The following is a 23,263-nucleotide window of genomic DNA, read 5'->3' as shown; positions in this document are numbered from 1 at the left end:
CACACAAACATGCCCTTTCTATGTTTGCCTACGGTTACGATCCGAGATGATAAGAATTTGTGTTGAAAAGCCACAGGGGGAACACAATCGAGACCTGCATAATTGATATGAACATGTTAATCCATAACAATGGAATGTATTTTTATAATTGATAACAAATGAAATCAATATTTCGATTTTGGGTTAATAGATAGTAACACAAAATCAATTACGGCAAAAGTACAGAAGCCTTTCCCTGAATAAAAAAAGGCGAACGTCTTGCAATATGCCTAACAAACAAATTGGAAATTTTTAGATAGAATGATTCCAATCGTTCCAGTATTCAGCAATTCTCGCACAATTGGATTGTAAACCCGATGGCTGTGTAAACGAGCCTGATGGAAATTCGAGGAGGAACAATCAAATGACGTGTGAGCATCGAGTCTCACGGTACTTCTCTTCGAACGGAAATATCGCGTAAGCCAGTGATAACTTTCTACATAGAGAACTCGCTGAGGCTACGTTTTGTTACCTGACGAGTCAAGATAGTGTCAAGTGTTTTTGCTCAATGCTTTGATGGATATTGAAGAGACACCTTTGAAAATGTTATGACCTTTTTCAAGTGTTGAATGCGTCAAGCGTATTCCGCTTGCGGGATTTCAGACCTTGTTGATGTGACTCGTTCGGTCGAGAGTGACATTCCCCTCAAGTTTATGAAAGTACAGGTTCGTTGCATTTACATCGAAGATCATAAATTTGTCCTTATTTTAGGGTCAAAGAAGTAGCATAGTCCGGCCAAAGAATAGAGCTACTTTAATGACCTTCTTCATGATTCCTCAATCAATCGAATTCCCACTCCCAATTCCCCCAAAAAAATCATTCGAATTGAGTCAGTACGATTGACATCTTTTATTATTGCCTTCATATTCTACAATTCATCTGATCCATTAATCCCTCACGATTGTTTATCCAGTCCGTGATATCAACGACATAAACAATCAATGAATTCTACAATAAATTCAACGTTCAATGTCTCAGGTGCTAATTTATCTAAGACTGGATTCGCCGGTATGCCACAGGGTAAAGAATAATCCCTTCCCCCTTTTATACATATTCACAATTCAATCAATTCGATTAAAGTGTTAATTTAATCGTTGGCATGCCACAACACCATCCAAAGAATACCACTGCACTTCACAAATATTTAAATATCCTCATTACGTCCACTGAATGCATTATCTGCATAAAAACTAATTAACAATAAAGCAGTTTGTCTTAATTGTCCATAAATAGCGAAGCCATGATTGCCGAAATACCAATATCTGTTTCAACAATTTTATTTTATTTATCATACATTAGATTTTTTCATAATCGCCGTGTTTTTTTATTATGAGAATATGCTTCATTTTTCGAACAATATATAGGATTTGAATAAATATACATGCACCGGATTATAATCATCAAGTGGTCTGGTGCACAGAGTTTATTGGCCTGTAGAATTTTTCAATTCATTTAGATCGATGAGTAATAATATGGATTATCTATCCTAGGTAGATGTACCTCTTCGTTTACAGCACTTATATTCATTTCTCTTCTCTTTATAATGTACGGATAATACACATAATATTGTCCTGTTACATTTAATGACCAGTAGAGATGGATTGCCATCTACATTTCGGGCTGATTATTCTATTATTCATTGAATTATTCGTTAGTATCGTTCCTCAACACCAGACGAATTGGAAAAACACAATAAAATTCACCGATTGTTAATGACAAGTTCATCTACATTGTGCGTAAAATATTCAATAATTTCGTTTCAATTTTTCTTTCACTAGGTAATCAACGTCCAAATGTCTGATATTGAAGAGAAATTTAAACACTTTATCAAGTGATTAAATCCTAATTCTACAGGAAATGTATCTGATCCCTCCGTGTGCCTCCTAACCTGCTGATATTTATCTAGACTATATCTGCCGTGATAATTCTTCGTTAATCTTTCTCTCATTAAATCCATATAATACAAATATTTAATTCAACTACTGGAAAAAAAACACCTAAATGCCAGTACGAGTTGTTGAAAATATACTTTTTTTCCCCACATATTGCCATCATGATCAGAATTTTTCGATAATACGCAGGTCATTTCAAACAGTCAAATCGACTAGACAGTTCTATTTGATTAACTTGATTCACATTATATTTTTGAATTGAAGGAGGAATAATTGATTCAAATATACAATTGAAAAGGCATCATGCTTTGAAAAAGAAGATTAATCCTCAGATAAAAGAACAAAAAATATAAATCCTCAGGCTGAAGATTCACACGAGTATCGTAATTCATAATTATCCTCCTTATCACGTCAAATAATATAATCCACCAGAATTACATCGCAGCATTAAAACGAAAGAACATTTATAGTTTATCCTAAAAATTATAACATTATTTATTCTTCTCATTTCTATACATATATAATATTTATATACGAACGCCTGTACATATTAGTCCGCACGTGTAATGGATAACGTGCGCAACAAGATGATTCTATGACATCTCCATACATAATACTTGTACCTCCAACCGTTCACCGGCTTAACAAAATTTATTGCAAAAAAGAATTAATAATAATGGAAAAAAACTAATTAATAATGTACAACAAAGATATACTACAGATATTCTTCTCCCACTGGCAACCATTTCCGTGAAAACAATAAAAAAAAAAACATTTCTTCTCATCATGCACGAATAACGAAATATACTCATCAGTGATTTTCCATCCATTCTCCAAATTTTAGATAAAAAATAAATTACTGCAAAAAATTCATGTGAAGATCACAATGAGAATGATAAATCATGATTTTTTAAAACACGATTTTAAACCCAAAAATATCTTTGGCAGACGCACACGCTTCTGTTGCGGCCAATAACGCAGTGGATAAACTCGATTTGCAGACACGCTCTAATAATAAACACAGTACCTGAGGCGCGCATCCCAATATCAATGAAACACATGATTTTTTTCATTTTATTTTTATGCAACTGTTTGCGATCATCGTTCATTCACTAAGCACTCTGGGCCCTTGTCACATGTGGGAGTATTATACACATGCTAAGAATGATGGTATCGTCGGTATTCACACGAATTTAATGGACACGATGATCCTCGATGTCTAGATGGTGAATTGATTTTGGTTGTAAGGCAGATCAGGAGAGAACTATTGATGCAAGTCAATGAAATAAAGCCGGCCACATTTTGTAGGCATATTACACAGTATTTACAGTATTGGTGCTCCGCATTAATTATGAATTCCAATGGGACTCCTGAAATGGAAAAATTATCATTGTCAAAATCTTTATAGTAATCGTTATTTTCTTTTTTGATTTCAAATTATTTCAAATCGTTTAAATGAAGATTTATTGGCAGCAGATAAATCTGTGTTGTTTTCTGGATAAAAATTAGATTACACGAGATCATAATGTTCGACGACTAAAATCAACTTTGGAAATAAAAAAGATTCAGGGTTCAAACCCCAGTTTTATTATTCTCAAGAAAACGCAATACACAATTTTTTTCTGCAGCACACAATCAATTTTCCCTAGATTCGTCCCCTCCATGCAGCTGCAATCATGAAAATCAATTAGTAATTAATTTCCAATCACCAAATAAAAACACACGGAAAGAACACAAAAGTTAATGGAGCATGACAAAAATGTAATAAAACTAAATTATTAATTGAAGTTGGATTATGGAGGTACCTATTGCTAGTCCTTTCACAGAGCACCAAAGGGATCAAGTTGAACCGCATTACCCTGGGCTTGGTTTGATTGGGGCGGTTGTTGTTGAATTGTTGCTCCCATCATAGGATTACTACCTGGCATCATCATGGGTGCATTACCACCGGCCACCATCATCCCACCGGGGGCTGCTGGGGCACCTGGTATACCACCCATCATCGGCCTCATGCCCTGCATTCCCATTGGCATACCTTGCATACCCTATGCAAAATGCGAGAGGCCACGAGTAATATGATATTCTTCATTTTTAATTACAAAAGTACCAAAGCCAATATTAATCAAGTTCATCGTCCATATAATTAATATAAAAGTCACTAGAAAAATATTTTTTTCCGTATCCTTACTTGTCGTCAGGTAAATTAATCAATAGATGACAGTAATTGAAAAAAAATTATGTTCAATTGCATTCGTCGATGAGTTAGTGGCCTTATTAATTAATTAATCAATCAATATTAATATAATTATTTACTCTACTAGGAGAAACTATCAGCATACGTATAAAAATGTGCTCAATAGAGAGTATTCGTGAGGAAAAAAAAACAAAAGTGCTGTGTAACTCACCAATGGTGCAGACTGGGTGGGAAAGCCAAAAGTGGTGGCTGGAGGAAGTTGCGTCATTCCTTGGCCCTGGAACAGCCGGCAACATGCCATATGCCGTGCCATGCATCAAACTAAATATGCCAATATGATAAAACTAAAACCGATAATTTCAAGAATTCCCGCCAGCGCAATTTTTTCCCCTCAATCCTCGCCCTGTTTTTAAGCTCGCTAAAAGAGAGGGTGAAGACGTATGTGCTCAACTCATTACCGATTCATCAATAATAACATTTCGAAGTCTATCTAAAACAACAGAATCCTCGAGTCGTTTCAGACATCTCGAAAGTAGATCGATCTTTTTTTATAATAGTTTGAGTTGTTGAGGATATTTGTGCAAAACCGATTGAAATAAAACTATTAGTAAACATCTAACGTGCTTGAATCGTGATAAATACAATAGTATTTTATTCTCACCATCGGTCGATAGCCGGCACCAGTGGTGGCTGCCATCGGTTGAGGTGTCCAGCCAGCGGGTCCTCCAGTTTTTGCTGTATTTTTTGGCGAGTTCCATTGCATTCCCCTATTACATGAGAATAATTTATACACATTCAATCAGATGAATAACGTCATTAAACAGAATTAACTTTTTACTTGTAGTATAACATCCTCATGGAGAAAAACAATCAGCCCAAGGAGCCAATTTCACGATAAAATATAATAAATAAAAATACTTTTTTGCAGATGAAAAATAATCAACTCACTTGACTTGAGGCTGTGCACTCTTATTGATGCTAAGATTCTGTGCGAGACTCGCCAAACTGCTATCAAGATCCCCAGTGAGTACTTTGCTCCCCCCAGTAGAAGCCCCAGTTTGTCCGGCAGCTGAAACGTTATTAGCTCCAGACACAGTCGTAGAAGATGGCAATAACACCGAGCCCACACCATCGAAACCTAAGCAATAGCTGAATTAACGCACAAGCTGAGAAAGCAGTATGCCCCACAAAAAAAAGGAAAAAAAAAACTTTCAACCAATTGTAATCATTGTGACTGCAATTAGCCTACTACTCGTGACAGAGTGTGAGTTAGAGTAAAATTCAATCGTAAATCCGATTCGATCCTTAGACAACACAGACAATACATCCACAATCAGAGACATGAAGTTATTGATTGCTCTCAGTAATATTATTACTGAGTTATTAATGGTATTGAGGCTGGGCTCGATGCGATCAGTATCAGAAAATTGGTGCGTTAGAATAGTTGAAAACATAATTAAAAATATTCATGCAGAATGAACTGAAGTTGAAGCGTCAAATGTGTGAACGAAAAAAGGCAATACAAGTTTACTTATGCTTGAGCCGATGAGGAGAAAATTCTCGTGATAATAAATCACCTTCAAACGAGCATTTCATCAGAATTGAAAATTATTTTTTTTTTCATGTTAATCATACAGCAGAGTCAGCAATTATTGATGAATTAGGGTCATTTCTCCTATTCATAGTTCACGTAAGGGCATTTCACCTCATATTATTCACCTAAAATAAATTTTCCTGACACTCATTTGACCTAAATTCCACGTTCAAGTCACTGTTGGTGTCATCATCCATACCAAAGGGCAAAAATCAACGAGAACCAACGATCAACAGTCAACTTTTCTATGAACGATTATTATATTTTCTATTCCAAAGAACTATCCCTATTTATGGTAATCAATCCCAGTTTGAGAACCAGGTCGTCCTTCTGGCATAACCCGAATGCTAATTTAGTAATATTAACTCGACAGACCTAATCTATTAGAAATTTAATGATCCCAAACAATTTTATGGAATTTTACTCCCGACCCCCTGCTGGGCTAGCCATTATTATAAAATACGTCGGCTGCCCTTACAAAGTGTTCATTACCCCAGGACACAGTATGAAAGCTCAATAAATTAATAAAGCCATAAGATTAGACGAAATGTAATTAGGTGAACTGGGATTGGGGAAATCGTACTGGTACTTTTATTCGGTGAATTAGCCTCCTCACAAAGCTCAAGAATAAATCTGTTAATTCCCGTCACCTGCCATTGGCTGCTTGACCGGAGAGCCGTATCCAACGGGTACTTGGGTGGTGGGAACACCATAACCGGTTACAGTACCGACAACGGTTTGTCCAGTTCCCGCTTGTACACCACCACCAGTCACATCAAACACTCCAAAGCCTTGCTGTTGTGTTAATTGCTGTTGTGTTATTTGTTGTACGTGTGGTGGTTGTTGCACAGCGGGCGATGGACGAGACGGAGACCCACCCAGAGCCATACGTATACTATCATTCAAATCGTCGAATGCACTTTTACTCGATGTTGCACCACCCGATGGTGATGCTGCACGTGGTGTATCATTACTACCAGCTGAGGGAGGAGGCGGTCTTGGTGGTGGAGTAGCAGTTGATTTGGCATTAATACCAGCGACCTGGATACCTGATTGTACACCAGAGTAATCCATTTCACTTGTATCAACTTTATTATCTGCTGATTCACCACCGAATAAATCAGCCTGTCCCCCAGCACTGAAAAGGTCTCCGCCCTTTTGTTGATCTGATACTGATGACTGATCAAACAGTCCGATGCTCGATGCTGTATTAACCGGTTGGGGAGCGGAAAAATCCGCCATGAAAGGATTAGGAACGGCCGATCCTTGAGCGGCAGCTTGCGCAGAAAGTTCATTTTTTGGCTAATTTTCGGTTTTTTTATTTTCTCCTTCGTTTTTTTTTTTTTCTTTTCATTTACATTTGAGGTAGTTAGATTCATTGGGGATTAAAGGAGGGACTACAACCAGAAAACTCGAGCTTTAATGAGGTTATTCAAGCGCTCGACTTTTCTGTACGAAATATGCAACTTCGAAACGGGTGTCCGAGGGTTTTTCCGTTTGCCTAATTATTGAAGTAGTATGAAAATACATCCGCTTCAAAAATTCAAATGACCCATTTTTCTGGATGTTAGTTGTGTTATTCATTCGTGCAAGATGCCAGTCAATCCATTTCTCTCATTACATGCACCAAACCTATAAAATTTCGCAGTTAATTACGTTTCTTAGTTTAGACTTCTTCGTCTATGCATCGAACTACCTCAAAATTGATTATTTGTCCAATTGTAAAGTCCAATCATTTTATGTAAAAGCTGCATATTTGTATGTAACATAATGGAGTACCTCTTTGAGTTGATAATGTTGAAAAATATAGTGTTAATTAAAAATTTGTATAGTGTTATTACAATTGTGCTTGTGAAGCTCATAACAAAACCTAAAAGACCTCTTGTAGTATCTGTACAGTATTATGTACAGTTATGGATTATCATGAATTTACTTACTCGTCTGTTGATCTTGACCACCAAATACGGAGGAGAAGTTGTTATCTGTAACAAAGTTATTACTTGCTGGCGGTGTTGGTGCGACGAAACCTACGAAAATAAATGAAAAGGGGGAAAATAAAAACGTATAGGTGCGGTAAAATATAACTAAAGTACAGTGCGCTGGTCGATTAATGAGTGATACAATTTAAGTCATTCTTATTTACCATTACCGTTGGCCATCCACATGGTATTTGCTGGCGGGGCTGATTGAACTGGAGCACCAGATTGAGGGGCTCCAAACATATCTGCGAAGGGATTACCCGCCAGTTGAAGCAAATCATCTGAAGCTTTTTGAGCCTAAAAATCAACGGAGGTCATTTTTATTTCTATTTCAAATAAACTTTCAATTTAAATTAAATATTGAAGAGAAAATACTGCTGAACAATGAGAGAATGGCAATAGAGGAGTACCGATGAAGAAATAAATAATGAATAGTCTAATTCCCATTTCTTAGATCTCTTTTCTCGTACCTCATTAGCAGATGCGGAACTGAATAAATCAACTATTGGTTGATTTCCACCCGTTGGTGACGCAAGGAATGGATTGGTGCTCGGTCCTCCGGACGGTGACTGTACTTTTGCCTAGAATAATTGAAATCATTGATCAAAATTGATCCCACAAGGCTACGCTAAGCCTCGGCTAATAATTTTCGTACCTAAAGTCAAAGAAGATTCAATTTTAAAAATTGATTGATGAATACTTTTAGGAGCGTAACGAATTTAATACAAAAAACAATGAGTTGTTTCACTCACCTTATATTGATTCATGGCTGCCTCCTCCTCAGCAAGTGCCTGTTGTCTCAATGCCTCATCAATATGCCCATTTCCAGTCTGATCAAGACGTGCATTGCTAGCTGCTGTTCCGAACGCCGTACTGGTGGAAGATAGTGCGGACACTCCCGACTTTACATTCGTTCTATTGCTGCTTTTGGGGGCAATGATGGGGGTTGCGGTTTTTTTTTCGTGTACGGATAGACGGGAATAGCCGATTCAATAATCCAGAATAGATTTTTTTTTCGGATGATCAAGGATTTGTTACGGGATATGTTGATAATTTTGAAAATTAAGAAGGAGAAAGACAAACAAAAAACAAAGAAAAATTGTGTAGTACGTATAGATGCAAAAAATACATTGAAAAATTATGAATAATGCATGGGTTGCGTGTCTGTGTGTAAATCTCGCGAGTGTATTTATATCAATAATCGACGTGCAGATGACACACTATTGCATTAAGTGTTATTGATTTGAAACTGGAGATTTTGAATGTCTAAGCAACATTTACGATAGATATTACGATTTCCTAAATGTACAATTACTCTGGTAATTCAATTGCTATTTATGGACATGCCACGTGGTCACTAATTGATACAATAGCGATTTGCCACACACAAACACGAATTTGTGAGGATTATTGGGGTAAAACGGACACCCTGAGGTTCCACATAATACCTGAGTAATCGAGAGAGAAAATCAGGTTTTTAAAATAATTTATGCAGTTAAAATGAAACTTATCTTCGATAATTAAATTTTTTTTCCCATGACAAGCTGTTACTCATTATAAACATTCATGTATTTCATTCACCCCTCATGTCCATTTTACCCCGACATTCCAAATTCACCACACGTGTGATAATTGTCTTATGTATCTTTCCAGCGTGTGATATTAAAAATGTGTAACAACAAAATACATCAATTTTAAAAGCTATCACTGCTTTTAATATTCTACGTTTAATCTCAAACGAACTAAAAATGAAGACTACATCATGTGTAAGCGACAATAAAATAACCAAAAATGTAACGTGAACAAAATTTTGGAATACCATAAAGTATTCGAGTCCTGATCGCTGAGACGTTATTATTCCACTCAAAAGATAACTTTAAAAACCACCAATCAACGATAATAGTGTGAATGAAGGTGAATAGAATCGGCAATATATCCCCTCCAAATAAAATCATAAACAGGTGAGGGTTGAATAAACTCAATCATCGATTAAACTTATCTGACTGATATGAACAGTTCAATTCCTTAAATCGATATTAATTTTGGTAGAATCAACACCGCATTTATAATCAGTTTCGTGAGCGTTATTAGCGAGAAAAGTGGACATACCTGGCGGACTGAGTGGGTGTATTGGCAGCAGAGCCTTTTTTCCCCTCTAAGGAAGCTAGATGTTGTTCCAAAGCGTCCAATAGGCTGCTTGGTGCCTTCGTCAAATCCGGAATGTCTCCCTTGTCGATGCCAACATTCTGTGCCACCAATAATACAGTTAATCCTCTTGACAAGGAATGAAAAATTATGAAATGTGGGAGGTCTCTTTACTTACCTCAGCAACTTTCAAAAATTCTCCAACTCTGTCCATTCGTATTAAGAATTTTTTGTACAAATCCAGGGCATCGCGGCACTGCTTCTTATTCATATCAAAATACTTTTCTGTAACATTAGAAGGTGATAGAAAAAATTACAATTCCACGTCTCCGCGGAGTTTTCTCAAAATTACGTGCAGTTTGTCTATATAAATATGTGAAACTCTCTTCTTTACTGGACTCACCCAATAAATTTATAATTCCATCGTTATAGCAAGCAAAGAGCCTTATCAGGTCTCTGAAGAGGAGCATGAAGCACATACTGATGACGCCATTCGTAAGATCGTTAGCAGAACAGTCGAATTCAAGTAGTGCATCGAGTTGTGCTTGCAACACTGGTAATGTCTTGAGTAGTTTCTCGGCATTCATTGTACGTAATGTGCCATCCTCCTTCCTATAGAACATGAGAAATTTATTTATTCAATTCTTCGTGATTTATCATGCGTGAAGAAATCCTGAAGAGATGCTCTATTGGACGTTCTAGGATAATGATTTCTCTAAACAACTGTCCTACAACTTTCCTCCGATTTATTCAACCATAGGAATTCTTTTAAAAAATCGTTAATAGACATTTTAAAATGTATCATCCTATGAGAACGTCCTACAGACTATCTCCACATGATTCTTTCAGTCGTGATAGCTCTGAAGGCACGAGATAATGCAGTGGAAATTTACCCTCTCTTGACTTTGCAGAAATCAAAGGCTACACTTCTGTAAGACATCGCCTTCTCATTCAAGTATTTAGCGTATCGTCTGATAAAAGGTGACATATCGTACCCTAAAGTCATGAAAAACAAATTAAATCGGCATCGGGTAGATACGGATAGGGGGGATTAATTAATGTGTTGTACAAACAGAAATGTTAATGATTAATTTAGTCATTGATTAGCAGTAGACACTCACCAACACGTGCTCCTGCTGTTCCCAACAAAGATAAAATAACCCGAGGTTAGTAAAGTCAGAGACAGGCACATGGAAAAATAAATTAATTGTGTGCAGTTTAACGATTCGATGGCATATGGTTTTTTTTTTATTATTTCTTTAGGGACTTGGACAATTGAGGTATATCATTTCTCATGCACTGGCAATACGCGCATTTATCGGTATGCATTTATCAAGTCGTCTGTGATTCAATTCTTAAGTGAATGATTACAGAGAATTAAAAGGGTGAATATGGAGATGAGTTATGTTTAGCGTATTGTTTACCCGTGATAGAACATTTTCCGGATACTATTCATGAGGCGATGTTAAGTAGCATATTTGTGGGTGGTAGACATCAGTGAATAGGCACTCAGTACAGAAAAATCTTGAAATATTTGAGAAAATGTGAGGATGAAGTTGATGGGAATGTGCAAGATAAATTATTAGGTTCAACTACAAAAGTAAAATTAAATTTTACCGGAGACAAAATACCCAAAGGACTTGATACATTTACAGTAAAATTACTTAAATTAAATTTACTTTCCAGAATGTCACTCCCGCCACTCGACTCGAATAATCTACTTCGACAACAGCAGAAAAGTAAAAGCAAAAATTTCGAATAAATATATTGCATTAATTAAAAACAGGCTCAGTTCACTCGTTGGAACGTCAATACTATACGCAATGGGGGGGGGGGGGGGGGGTTTAAAAAGCAACGTGATTTCAGGAATGAATACCAAGAAATGGACTTCACTGTGTATATAATTAAAACACAAAATATATTGTAACTATTGAGATGGAATGAATGAGGATGAATAAAATGAGCTCATCAGCTACAAAGTGACGAGAATCGTTACTGTTAATGTCCAGTTTATTTTCAAACGATAAAATTGATAAATCTAAAATAAATTCAATTTCTCAAAAATCACTCCTGTGTGATCATTCCACAATCTTCACTCCAATAATCTACTTCACCAGAAGCATAAGAATAAAATGAAAATCTCAAATAAACGTATTGAATTACTTAAGAAGAGGCTTAGTTCATTCACCGGAACGTTAATCCTATCCCGAATTCCTGGTTTAAAAATCAACTCGATTTGAGAAAGAAATATCAACAGGTGGACTTTGGTGCGTAAATAATTAAAAGTCAAAATATCTCGAGAATTAATCGTAAAAAGTCTGAATCTTTACCTTGCACACCGCTTTTGTCCAGGAAATTGCTGAGCTGGAACGTGCTGTTGCTCGAAGCGAGGTACTGCGTGAATCTCTGCGAAACGAACCATAAATTAATGGTCGGAAAGAAGTGAAATAAAAATGCCGGGAGCAATTTATGCGATAGTAAGGCATTCTTACCTCGTTTCCATAGCACATCATATGGTGAACCGTAATTAGAGCTTTAAATACGACTGTCCAGTTTGTGTTCTGCGAACGTTCCACCAGGAGATTTGCCAATTGGGGTATAGAGACATTCGGCTCATTCGTACAGTGTATTAAATCTGTAATGAAATAATATTGTAATGGATTGACGATCATAAAACTGACAGAGCAATTATTTTATGAAACGGAATGATTTTATACTAATCAATGCAATAAATAATAGAAATTCTCTGGTACATCCGAATCATTCATCAATTGTATAGCCCCAAAAGAAAAGCTGCGGTGAAATGTGAATATAGATTGACTTGTAATGTTGCACAATGTTAATTAAATATTTAACTCCGTGTATTAATTCTCAAAAAAAGCAATCTCAATAAATAAAATAACCTGAACCTCCAGTTCCCACTTTCCTCTAAATGATTGATTGAAACTCGCAACTTGACGTCTGCCAATCTGGCAATCAATTCGACCATTTGACCCATAGAATGACAATAACTCGTACCGACCAGTGACCCCCGTCGTGAAAAAAAATCCAATTCGATTCAACAAATACACGAGTTACCGAGTGTTCAAACGTGTAACCAACACGGCGAACGTAAACGTCAAGTTTACTGGGTGCGTGACCCCGTGTATCTGAGCGTCAATACATCGGATTGTCTCTGCAACGTCGGTATTGGCACGCGGCCTTGCTCCCAAGACCATACGAATTAGCCCCAATACCCTCTGAGCATTTTTTCGCCCTTGGGTATTTAAATAGAAAATTATTCGGGTGGGTTATTGGACTCTGCCATGACTGTGCGTGGGCCATCGCATTGACACTGCAGGTGACACCGATGTTAACTCGATAATCTCGCTGATTAATAAATCATTGAGGGTTCTTTCATTCTGTGACTGTCAGTCAGATTTAACGTTCCTTCATGCATGACCAATGTCAGAGAACGATTTAAACAGTAATTCCTGATATTTAAAATGAATTAATTAATTTAATTTATAAATGCACTTGATTAATTGAGGATGGGATTTATCATTATTCTCGTCCTATTTCCCCTCTAATCGTTCGCCACGACCTTCGGGAACTCCCGAGGACAGACTCCCGAACCGTGAATCTTCATTTTTTTTATTATTTGCACAATGAAAAATGCCCAATTGGGCCACCACCACGCTGGCTATCGCCTTTAAGTATTGATCGTGTACTCGGAGCCAAGCCCCTCTTTCTGCTCTCCACATAGTAGCACGCTTGCATTACCCCGGCTATCAGTGACAGAGAAAAAAAAATGCGTTAATCAAGAGTACTTTAATAATCATTAGCTTACGATAAAACGCACCAATGTTTATTACGCGAAGATAGCTAGGCAGGATTGTCATCACCGTGTCTCGAGTGCCAGTACGACCTTGTCTCCCCTCCGTCTTCCTATTCCAATTATACTCTTTTTCAAATGGTCGTACATTTTTAACATCGTGCCTTTGCCCGCCTGACATTTGGCGACCAACACTTGTCGTCCAAAAATATGAAATGAGGGAGAAATAACGAGTTTTTTCGCGAATAATAAGGAGAAAGTCTTTTCCATTACATGATCAATCAGCAGTTGATAATTTTATAAGTTCCATTAATTATTAACATTATTTAATCCCCGTTGATAACAAATTAGATTAATTGTAAATAATACAAAACAAAATTTTTAATCAATGCTTGACCGACAATTATCAAATAAAAATATTTTTTCATGGATATCAAGTAAGTTTATTAATTAAAACTCATTAAAACCATATCGAATTCCACGAATTGACATTCAAAACTTTTAATTCACATCGCCATGTCCAGTTGCTTTAATCAAACACATTGAATAAAGGACAAAGAAAAAGTTTTGTTATAAACAGTAATGAAAAAGTTTTTTCATCAATACTCTTCATTAATTACGAATTTTATTTGGTCTTCATTGATAACGAATTAGAATAATTATGAGTCATACAAAGCTCGGCTCAGATTCAGATACTTAAAACAAAATGAAATAAAATTCCGTGGACATCAATTAAGTTTATGAATTGTAGCTTATCAGTAAAAATAAAATGTCGATAAGTAATATTAGGAATTTTTTATTGATACTATTGCGGCCAGTGTTATGACCCCTCCAAGAAGATTACAAATAATCAAACGAAATGAATGTCTGGAGGGGAAAGTCAAGAGGAAAGTAACTCTCGTTAGACTATTCCAACCACTGCGGAAGGATGCACGATGATCGTTGACCGGAAGTAACCAGCATACATTAACTGTATCAGTCTGGCCAGCAGTTGCGCAACTAAAATACTCATTAAATCTCATTACACCCGATATTAACGATATCAAATTGTTTAGTTGAGTTGTCATGTTTAAATGAAAATGTGTCAGGTTTTTCGCATATTCGATGAGAATATGAGAATGAGAATAAACGAATGGGACTCTTTTATTCCGCTTGGTGGGCGATAGACAGCCGGGGGGAGTCAACAGGGAGTGAAAAGACCGTCTACATAACCCAAGAGTCGTTCACCTACGATTGTATGAAACGCTACTTAGCAAATGGCCGTTGGACCGTGCGAAACGTGTCGTGAGATCGGCCGATTTTTATCAGCAAATAAAGAGTGATAAAGTTCGTTGGAATTCATTAGGAGAGTAAATGCAATTTTGTTGTTTCTTTATATTATGTCATTAAGACGTGGGAAATTTTGTGATAACTCGAGGGTAATCAGCATTATTTCAATTACATTCTGTCATTAACATCTTGTCCCGAACCTATACTTCTTATGAATGCATTATGAGAATTATCTGTTAATTATGAATGAGAGAAAGTGTTCTTCTCCGGAAATTGCATGTCATACTTGTTTCTGAACATTTTAAAATAACTTTATCATTTCGACGTTTAACTCCATTCTAATGACATTCTCTAATCAATATCTCATTTAGAATATTCCCCTCATGTGAGTAAATCATTCAGATCATCCACATTTTTTTTGCATTTTCTAAAAATTCATTCGCATGTCTTGATGACATATCTTCCCTCTTCACGACATTGTCAATGATCTCTAGACAAAACAAATTGACGCTTGACTTAGAAACGTATAATGGTTCCATTCGTTTCAGAATCTACGCATACACATCATAAATAGCAACACCATGAACCCTCTGACCCACTTATATTTTCAATTAAGATTATCAGCGTAATATTCAACTGACAATCGAACGGCGAGTGTTTGTTACGGCTATCGGCGATCGAGTTGCCCAAACACTCTATCATACACGCCCCCACGCGTGTATGCGATGATATCAGAGTCGCAGGAGGCGGATAACGTCTGGGTATAACCACCCCTTTGCCTGATCAGTAATGATCTGTCACTTTAATGTCTGAAAAATGTCCCTCGATACCAGAAAAAAGTCCCGACGTCGACACAAGAATATTTCAAACTCTTCATCCCCCATAAAATGATTATTTTCATTGACTGTGGCTTGTTGAGAACATCCTCGCAACGGTATCGGCATAAATCACTGAGAATATAAATCGTTAACATGGCAAAGTTCCGAAGCCACGATTGCATCACGCTAAAGTGGAGGAAGGTATTCCAGGACGAGTCACGACCTGAGGCCAGTGACAAGCTGCTCTTGCATTAGCGAGAGGTATACCAGGGGTCAGCCGCCTCGGACTATCCCCTGGTCAGGCTCTACTGCACTCTGCATGGCAACACTTCAGTTCTTTCATTAATCGCGGTAGGAAGAAAAGTCACTGGTGCTCAAGTTTTTGACTATTAAATGCGGTTACGAATGAGAAGAGGCGCATCTCGCCGGGATCGCAAAATGATTTTGTAATAAATCTGAATTAAGTGATTGCAAAATCACCAGCACGACTTCGATGTTGTGGCTTACTTAGGTATAAATCTTGGAAAGTAAAGAGCAGAGGTCTGCTCTGCCTATTCGTGTATACGGTGCACTATTAGGAAATGGCTTGAAATTTCATTGAATTTCCATGCACAACATTTTGAGAAATTAGTGAAGCTCTGAAATATTCAATACATTGAGGAAATATTTTTCAAATTGATTTCAATCTCCAAAAGGGTGAGGGCCAGTCGTTCTTTCATGTGACATGAAATATCTCTGATTCACATGACTGTAATTTTTTTTAAGCTCATTATTAATAATATTATCATTAATTAAATAATCTCGTTATTCAGGATTGACATTTTTTCGTGTCGAAATCACAAAGATTACAAAAATATTCATTTAATTCAAACAACTTTTACTTGTTGAAATTTTCGATCTCAAGGTTTTCCTGGTCATTTCCACTCGGAAAAAAATGATTTCCTGTTGCAGACGTGATGATAACACGAAACGTATTCGACACACCCACATCTAATAAATTGATAGATGCATAAGTATTCCCCGAATTCCCATATTCCACGGAGAATTAATGAAACCAGGGAAAAGTTAGAATTTGACGTTCTCCTGCACGCGTGGGTGGACAACAGATATAACACGTCCAATACGAACCACTCTCCGGCATTTCTCCATGCACGCAAAGTTGTTAATGTCACTGACTCGAAATTGTACTGCAGCCCTGAGAATTATAGAATCATTCCGGGGCCTTTTGGATCATTGATTAATCCTCATTAATCTAATGAACTGTGCGATCTGCAGGACTACATCAAATGGGAAATTAAACGTCAGTTGATGTTTAATATTCACGTCGATTGAAAATTCACATAATCTGAGAGATGCAAAAAAAAATTTCATGTTTTTTTCTACTAAATAAAAATCACTGTTACTCTCCCAAGAATCATTGGCCAACAGAGCCTTAAAATTTATGTTTTTCAACAATGTACAAACATTTCCGTCTCTTCTTCAAATATAATGTATAAAAAATATCATCGGTGGCGCATAAAAACGAAGTATCACATATTACCGAGCACACACGCTCCAGATAAAGAATCGTTTGTCCTCCGGAATGAAAAAAAAAACGGATACCAAAGTGGCGAGTACACATATTGCTCTCGTGAGTCAGTTTTACGCAAGCCTGACGTTCAAGTATGCCTTCACTTTCCCCACCGTACAGATTGGGCACAATAAACAGCAAAAATCCAGAATAACTATTTTCTATTTGCCCGGTGAAATTTATTTCTCCGATTGACCTATTCATTTTTGAATTCAGAAATTTGAAGGGATTTGCATGTACGCATGTGCTACCATGTCTCGTCCCTGACCCCAATAGCAAAAAGTGAATGAATGGCGACCGGATCGCCGACATAACGACTCTCTCAGGTGAAAACAATCTTATGTGATCAGTGGTTATGACCTTGGGTCGAAATTAACAATTTTTTTTTGTTGGGAAAGGGGTACATTCGATTGTAAATATCTTCTGATTTAACTATACGATTCTGACGAATCACATCCCATTTCGAGAGCTGAAAAAATGTCTGTGAACAGAGTTCAAAATTGTCTATTTTAATGAGATGGGAGTTGATGATTCAATTTATTTAATCAACTCGGGGTGGGAAGTAATATTGAAATTCCTGGTGTGGAAACTCACGCAATGTTTCTCTCACCCTTACTACTATTTCCGGATGGTTGAAATTAACACTGACCTAGCAGATCGAATAAACAAGGAGTTATTATCTTCATATGTTCAAGATGTTAAAGATCTTCTGGAAATACGAAAATGTAAATTTATCGGTAACAATTGTTATGGTTTGAAAATGGAGGAGTTGTAAACGGTATTTCGGAGATTGAGGATATAGCTTTAAAACTCGTTTATGGATAATTCAAAATAACAAATTTGTGCTCCTTTCAATCTTAAATGGATTTAGAGCAAGGTTTTTTCCGGAGCACGCCTTTATTTGTACTCAAAAATTCGTGGCCTAAAAGTTACCAAGCACACAATTACTCACATTGAAAAAAAAATCTTGTGCCAAGAAACTTTATGTTTATGCGCTTTATGAAAGCAATTGGTTCACATCAAGAAATCGAGTTCTCAAGCTAATTCAAGTAGTTTTTCATTAACATATTTTAGAATTGAGACTCATCAAATTATTCAATTAATCTGTTCAATTTTTTTGGGTCAATGAATCGCTTTTTTTGTCATTAATAAAGTCCTTGGCTTTGGAACAACAACAAAATTTCTTGGCGAAAAGTTTTTTCCCGAGTGCAATATATATTGTCCTCGAAAAATTTCAATATACTACATTTGCAATTGCACAATGTACAATGATATTCAACGAAAACTGATCCTGAGAAAAACGCACTTTAACAATTACTGAGAGGAAGACATCCAACAGTTTTATTAGCCACTCCACCAATTTAAATAAAAAAAACTCCACATTACTCGGTCTTCCCCTATATTCTTGAAACATCCTAGAGGCATTCTCTCGCAACAACCTTTCTCCCTCAGATCGCAATGAGCAATTTCAGGAAAAAGTCCCCAAGTAAATCAACCATAATTTCTCCAAAAATCCACCCACGTGGGAGCCCTACTCCTCCCTCCTCCGGCAAAGTACTTGATTCATCGAAGGAAAGGATACGACACGCGCACGAGAGACGTCACAAACTCGAACACCGGGAAAATCGATAGTAGTCAGCACACTGAGGGCTTCTCTTCCAACCCATTCTAAATCCAAGACTCCTAAAATCCCCTCAATCACCACCTGATTAATTCCCAGAACCTTCTCAGTCCGGTGTTTACACCCATGCCAATAATTTCCTCGAATAGCTCCAAAACTCTGGTATCAACTGGCTGAATAGCCCCGTTAAACCCCAAAACCGGTTTCCTTTGTATAAGGAGCGGTGAATTACCTCCCTCCCCCCCATTCAAAAATTACTTCAATAAAAATTTCCGAAAGGAATAAAATTCACTCACAGTCCAAGTGTTTCTTCTTGGGTCCTATCATCTCCTCGGTGGTGGCCTTGCATACCGATTTCGCCAATCCCTGACCGGCAATACTGTGTCTGGCTGCCAAAAGCCTGTCGTTGATGGTCTGTCCAGCCATGCCGATTGCCACTTGTCAAAAATAAAGTTTACAAAACTCCTTCTCCCTCCCCCTCCCCCAAAAAAAACCGATCAATGGCCAATTGCACGTGAAAACCGGCCCTTCTACTGCTGTTTCCGGGGCTCCACCCTTCACCCACTCATCACCAGGCCAACAAAAATCCCTCGAATTTACCTCAATCACAGCACAATCACACTTTTTTCAAAAATATAGTTACGTCGACAATGACGTTCGAGTTGAATTAGACCTTTCTCCTGTGGATAACGAAACCCTTTAACTCACTCCCTCCGCAGTCTCTGTGGATTTTTTCAAAATCAGCCAAAGGACGCGTCGATTATTCGTGGGATTGGGAATTGCAGAGTTCCTTGGCCACTGATTTTTTATTCTTATTTTTAACGATCGGCTTGTGGGTGAGCCGTGAGCTTGGTGCTCGCTCGCGCACCGCTTTAACAGCTCAGCTGGACGGACGACAGCTCGACGTACGGCGGCAACGGAAGGCTCCCACGACTTCACTGGTGGAAAATGGCCGTCACCCGGCTACTCCATCCCCTCTTCGTGACAGGCTTTTGGTTATTTCGTGTCTCACTCTAGATGTTCGGCTGACCTCACTATTCCTCCCCACCATTAGCTTTCTCTGAGACAGCCAATCGGCGTGTGACGTCAGACTACGAGAGTCATGCTGAGAGGTTAAGGGCTCTTTAATCTTTTGTTGCAGGTATTGGCTGATGAATTAAAATGTGTCATCCAGCTTAATATTTTAATAAATAAAAATATGCTTTGAAAGCGTTCCCTGATTCTTAGAAATTTCATTGTGCAACAAGACGACTTCCGGCGATTCAAATGCCGGAAGCACGTTGGGGTAGGTCAGGTTGGGTTATCAAAAGGGTGCGAAATAGAATGTCCCGGTTGTACAAAACGAACTTAATATTTTTCTAAAGAACGATTGATACCTGTCGGAAGGAGAAGTTTTACCATCAAAATGAGCAGTCGCATCAGGTCTCTGCTCCAGAAGAAGGTAATTTGGAGGAGCTCATGGAATTCTTGGTGGAGTAACCTCAATTTTCCAACAATTGATCAAATCGAGCGGTGACCGATTGAAGTGGAATAATTGTTAAGATAAAAAACTCTAATGTCTGAATGCCACTATCTGAGGAAATGTTTTTAAATAGAATGAACAACTAATTTATGTTGAATTGTATGAATGAAAATTTTTTACAAATAGATTTCAAATTTTGATACATGTATGAAGATCAGGCAGCTTGCCTCGTATTATCACTCCACTAGAGAATTTAATTTTAATCAATAACAATTCATATAATTTATTGATAGAGCTCAACAGCATATCAATTTAGGAAAAGAAAAAGGATTACACTCCGTTGATTTTTCAGCTCCTCCAAAAGACTGGCCTCCCAGACTTCCCAATCTCCCAGCATTTATCTCTAAAACTTGACAAAACAACAAATGCATTTACCTACGAACTCCCTTTGAGAACCGCCACTTATGACCTTCGAAGTCACGCAGATTTGCTTGCAACTCTCCAAATAGAGGACGACCTCTTCAAGACTGTAAACCTAAAGAAGCAAAAAAACCACGAATTCCTCTCGATATCGCTGAACCGCGACAGCTTTATAAAGCAGATCCTAGAATGCAACAGCCGCCAGGTTGTTCCCCCAGTGGTCGCCGAGGCAAATAAAAAAATTCTCGTCGAATTTTCTTCCCCGAACATCGCTAAGCCCTTCCACGTAGGGCACCTCCGCTCCACAATCATCGGAAACTATATTTCAAACCTGAATAAATACCTGAACAACAGCGTCATGAAATTAAATTACCTAGGAGACTGGGGAACTCAATTGGGATTTATCCTCCTAGGGATGGATCTGCTGGACGTTTCAGCGGAAAAGATGAGAGACGACCCGATGCAACAATTGTATGAGGCCTACGTCCACGCGAATAAATTATCGGAGAGTGATCCAGAGGTACTGGACAGAGCCAGAGCCATCTTCCAGAGGCTGGAGATGGGAGAGTCAAAGGGTTTGACCCGCTGGGAGGTGCTTAAAAATTTAACTGTCACGGAGTTGCAGAAGACGTATGACAGGCTGGGGCTGCAGTTCGACGAGTACCACTGGGAGTCCTCTTATAATTACTCGAAGATCACGGGAGTGATAGATCGAATGGAAAAATTGAATTTGCTCAAGGTCGACGAGCAAAAGAGAAAGATCATCGAAATTAATGATAAGAGGAATTTGCCGATAATTAAGAGTGATGGATCGACATTGTACATCACCAGGGACATCGCAGCAGCGATTGATCGTGCAGGAAAATACGAGTTTGATGCGATGTATTACGTCGTGGAGTCCGGGCAACAGGATCACTTGAATAACTTATTCACCATCTTGGGGCGGATGAATTACTCGTGGGTGAATAAACTGCATCATTTAAAATTCGGGAGGATCTCGGGGATGAGTACGAGAAAGGGAACCGCTGTATTTCTTGAGGACTTTTTGGATGAAGCGAGGGATGCCATGAAGGAGCAGCAGAGACAGACTGCGAGTAAGTTAAAGGATTTGAGAGGTATAGTTTTTGGATTGATATGAAGGCATCCGGATTTTTTTTTAAGCTACGAAGGTAAATTTGGATTCTGAAGAGGGGAGTTCGGATGTCCTGGGGATTTCTGCTGTTGTTGTTCATGATTTGAAGCAGAGGAGGACGAAGGATTATAAATTCAGCTGGGACGTCGCTCTGGATGTTGGTATATTTAATATTTATAATGTTTTTAATTGGAGAATTTTCTGAGCTCAACGCGTTTCGTTTTCAAATCGTTTTCAGCAAAGATTTTTAAAACTTGTAAACTACTTTCCTTTTTTTTTCTTCAACATATTTTTTTTCATGACTTTTAGCTCAATGAATCAAACATAACGTAACCTACCCCGTATATCATCCGGACATCATCGGGTTATATTCTCTTAGCCACCAGCTTATTCTCGACATCTGATTTGTTATCTTCCACCTCTAGAGAACATTGTTTCGCTCGATTTTTCGGATTAAATTCAACTGAAAATTTCAATACAATTAAAATTTCCAACGAAATCAAAGTTGATAAATAATTCAATTAAATCAGATAAAGGGAGAGACTGGTGTAAAATTGCAATACACCCACTGCCGTCTATTTGGTATAGAAGAGAATAGCGGAGCAACTCTGCCATCTGAATGTAAGCCGCATCTATTGACAGAACCAATCATCAATGATCTAGTCACCGCAATTAGTCAATTTGATGAGGCGGTTGTTCTGTCCTATCAGACACTGGAGTCCTGTTACTTGGCCAAATACCTGTTCAATTTGAGGTAGATAACAACTCATCTTCATCCATTCAATGCACTTAGAATTCATTTTTTTCAGTCACACAGTGAACAAGACGATCCAGGAAATACGAGTCAAGGGTGAATCATCGGACGTTGCGGCGCAGCGACTCCTGCTGTACAATTCCTCTAGGAATATTCTAAACACTGGAATGAAACTTCTAGGCTTAACACCTCTTTATAAAATGTGAAATTCAATTATTCCTTTGTAATTAACAATTAATTACAAATAACAGAGCACCTATTCAATGTCAATTGTCTTTATCCTCGTAAGTCACTCATCCAATTATTTATTTTCGGTCTTAAAGTGCCTTTAGGGTGTGGAATTACCATTATAAATTCAATCATCACGTTGTCTGATACATCACGAACTGCCTCTAACGCTTTTTCCACGTAAATTTACGTCGAGCACCCTCTTGTCCAGGCTTCTTACGCTCTCGCGTACGCCAATCAATCGACAGAAGTCCGGCTGAAATTTTTGCAAAAAAAAATGATAATAAATTAGTTGTATATCCTCACTATGTTGTAGAAAAAATATATACAAG

At 37.7% G+C, this 23,263-nt stretch overlaps 2 protein-coding genes across 21 annotated transcripts; one reads left to right on the top strand and one right to left on the bottom strand.

The window, feature by feature from the left end:
• Positions 1-873: 873 nt before the first annotated feature.
• On the bottom strand, positions 874-22,418 carry Lap (like-AP180). Of its 20 annotated transcripts, none has more exons than XM_064139040.1 (19): positions 22,288-22,412; positions 19,232-20,040; positions 12,336-12,478; positions 12,174-12,249; positions 12,007-12,057; positions 10,737-10,839; positions 10,247-10,455; positions 10,022-10,128; positions 9,808-9,944; positions 8,451-8,622; positions 8,169-8,279; positions 7,863-7,995; positions 7,657-7,746; positions 6,370-6,996; positions 5,074-5,263; positions 4,787-4,892; positions 4,337-4,402; positions 3,737-3,976; positions 874-3,301 (listed from the first exon to the last, which is right to left on the bottom strand). In XM_064139040.1, exons 2-18 carry the CDS (start codon positions 19,359-19,361, stop codon positions 3,752-3,754), a joined length of 2,676 nt encoding a protein of 891 aa, XP_063995110.1. In that variant the 5' UTR covers positions 19,362-20,040; positions 22,288-22,412; the 3' UTR covers positions 874-3,301; positions 3,737-3,751. The 20 variants fall into 20 exon arrangements, 18 of the variants coding, with proteins under 18 accessions (XP_063995110.1, XP_063995124.1, XP_063995119.1 ...); XM_064139054.1 differs by having other exon boundaries at positions 5,074-5,194; XM_064139049.1 differs by having other exon boundaries at positions 7,657-7,701.
• LOC135172757 (probable arginine--tRNA ligase, mitochondrial) lies at positions 20,206-23,131 on the top strand. The gene is made up of 5 exons (XM_064139093.1): positions 20,206-20,376; positions 20,750-21,911; positions 21,979-22,106; positions 22,480-22,703; positions 22,759-23,131. Exons 1-5 carry the CDS (start codon positions 20,341-20,343, stop codon positions 22,907-22,909), a joined length of 1,701 nt encoding a protein of 566 aa, XP_063995163.1. The 5' UTR covers positions 20,206-20,340; the 3' UTR covers positions 22,910-23,131.
• Positions 23,132-23,263: the final 132 nt, after the last annotated feature.

Source organism: Diachasmimorpha longicaudata, chromosome 2 (assembly GCF_034640455.1).
Source record: "Diachasmimorpha longicaudata isolate KC_UGA_2023 chromosome 2, iyDiaLong2, whole genome shotgun sequence".
Classification (NCBI taxonomy): domain Eukaryota; kingdom Metazoa; phylum Arthropoda; class Insecta; order Hymenoptera; family Braconidae; genus Diachasmimorpha; species Diachasmimorpha longicaudata.
Note: the sequence above shows the minus strand (reverse complement) of the source record. Positions and strands in the feature narration are given on the sequence as shown.

Coding starts and splice junctions, on each gene's coding strand:
- LOC135172757 (XM_064139093.1), top strand. CDS start 20,341: ATGAGCAGTCGCATCAGGTCTCTGCTCCAGAAGAAG. Junction 22,107..22,479: donor GCTGGGACGTCGCTCTGGAT/GTTGGTATATTT, acceptor CAATTAAATCAG/ATAAAGGGAGAGACTGGTGT. Junction 22,704..22,758: donor AAATACCTGTTCAATTTGAG/GTAGATAACAAC, acceptor CATTTTTTTCAG/TCACACAGTGAACAAGACGA.
- Lap (XM_064139040.1), bottom strand. CDS start 19,361: ATGGCTGGACAGACCATCAACGACAGGCTTTTGGCAGCCAGACACAGT. Junction 8,280..8,450: donor CAGCCATGAATCAATATAAG/GTGAGTGAAACA, acceptor CAATTATTCTAG/GCAAAAGTACAGTCACCGTC. Junction 5,264..6,369: donor GGTCAAGCAGCCAATGGCAG/GTGACGGGAATT, acceptor GCTATTGCTTAG/GTTTCGATGGTGTGGGCTCG.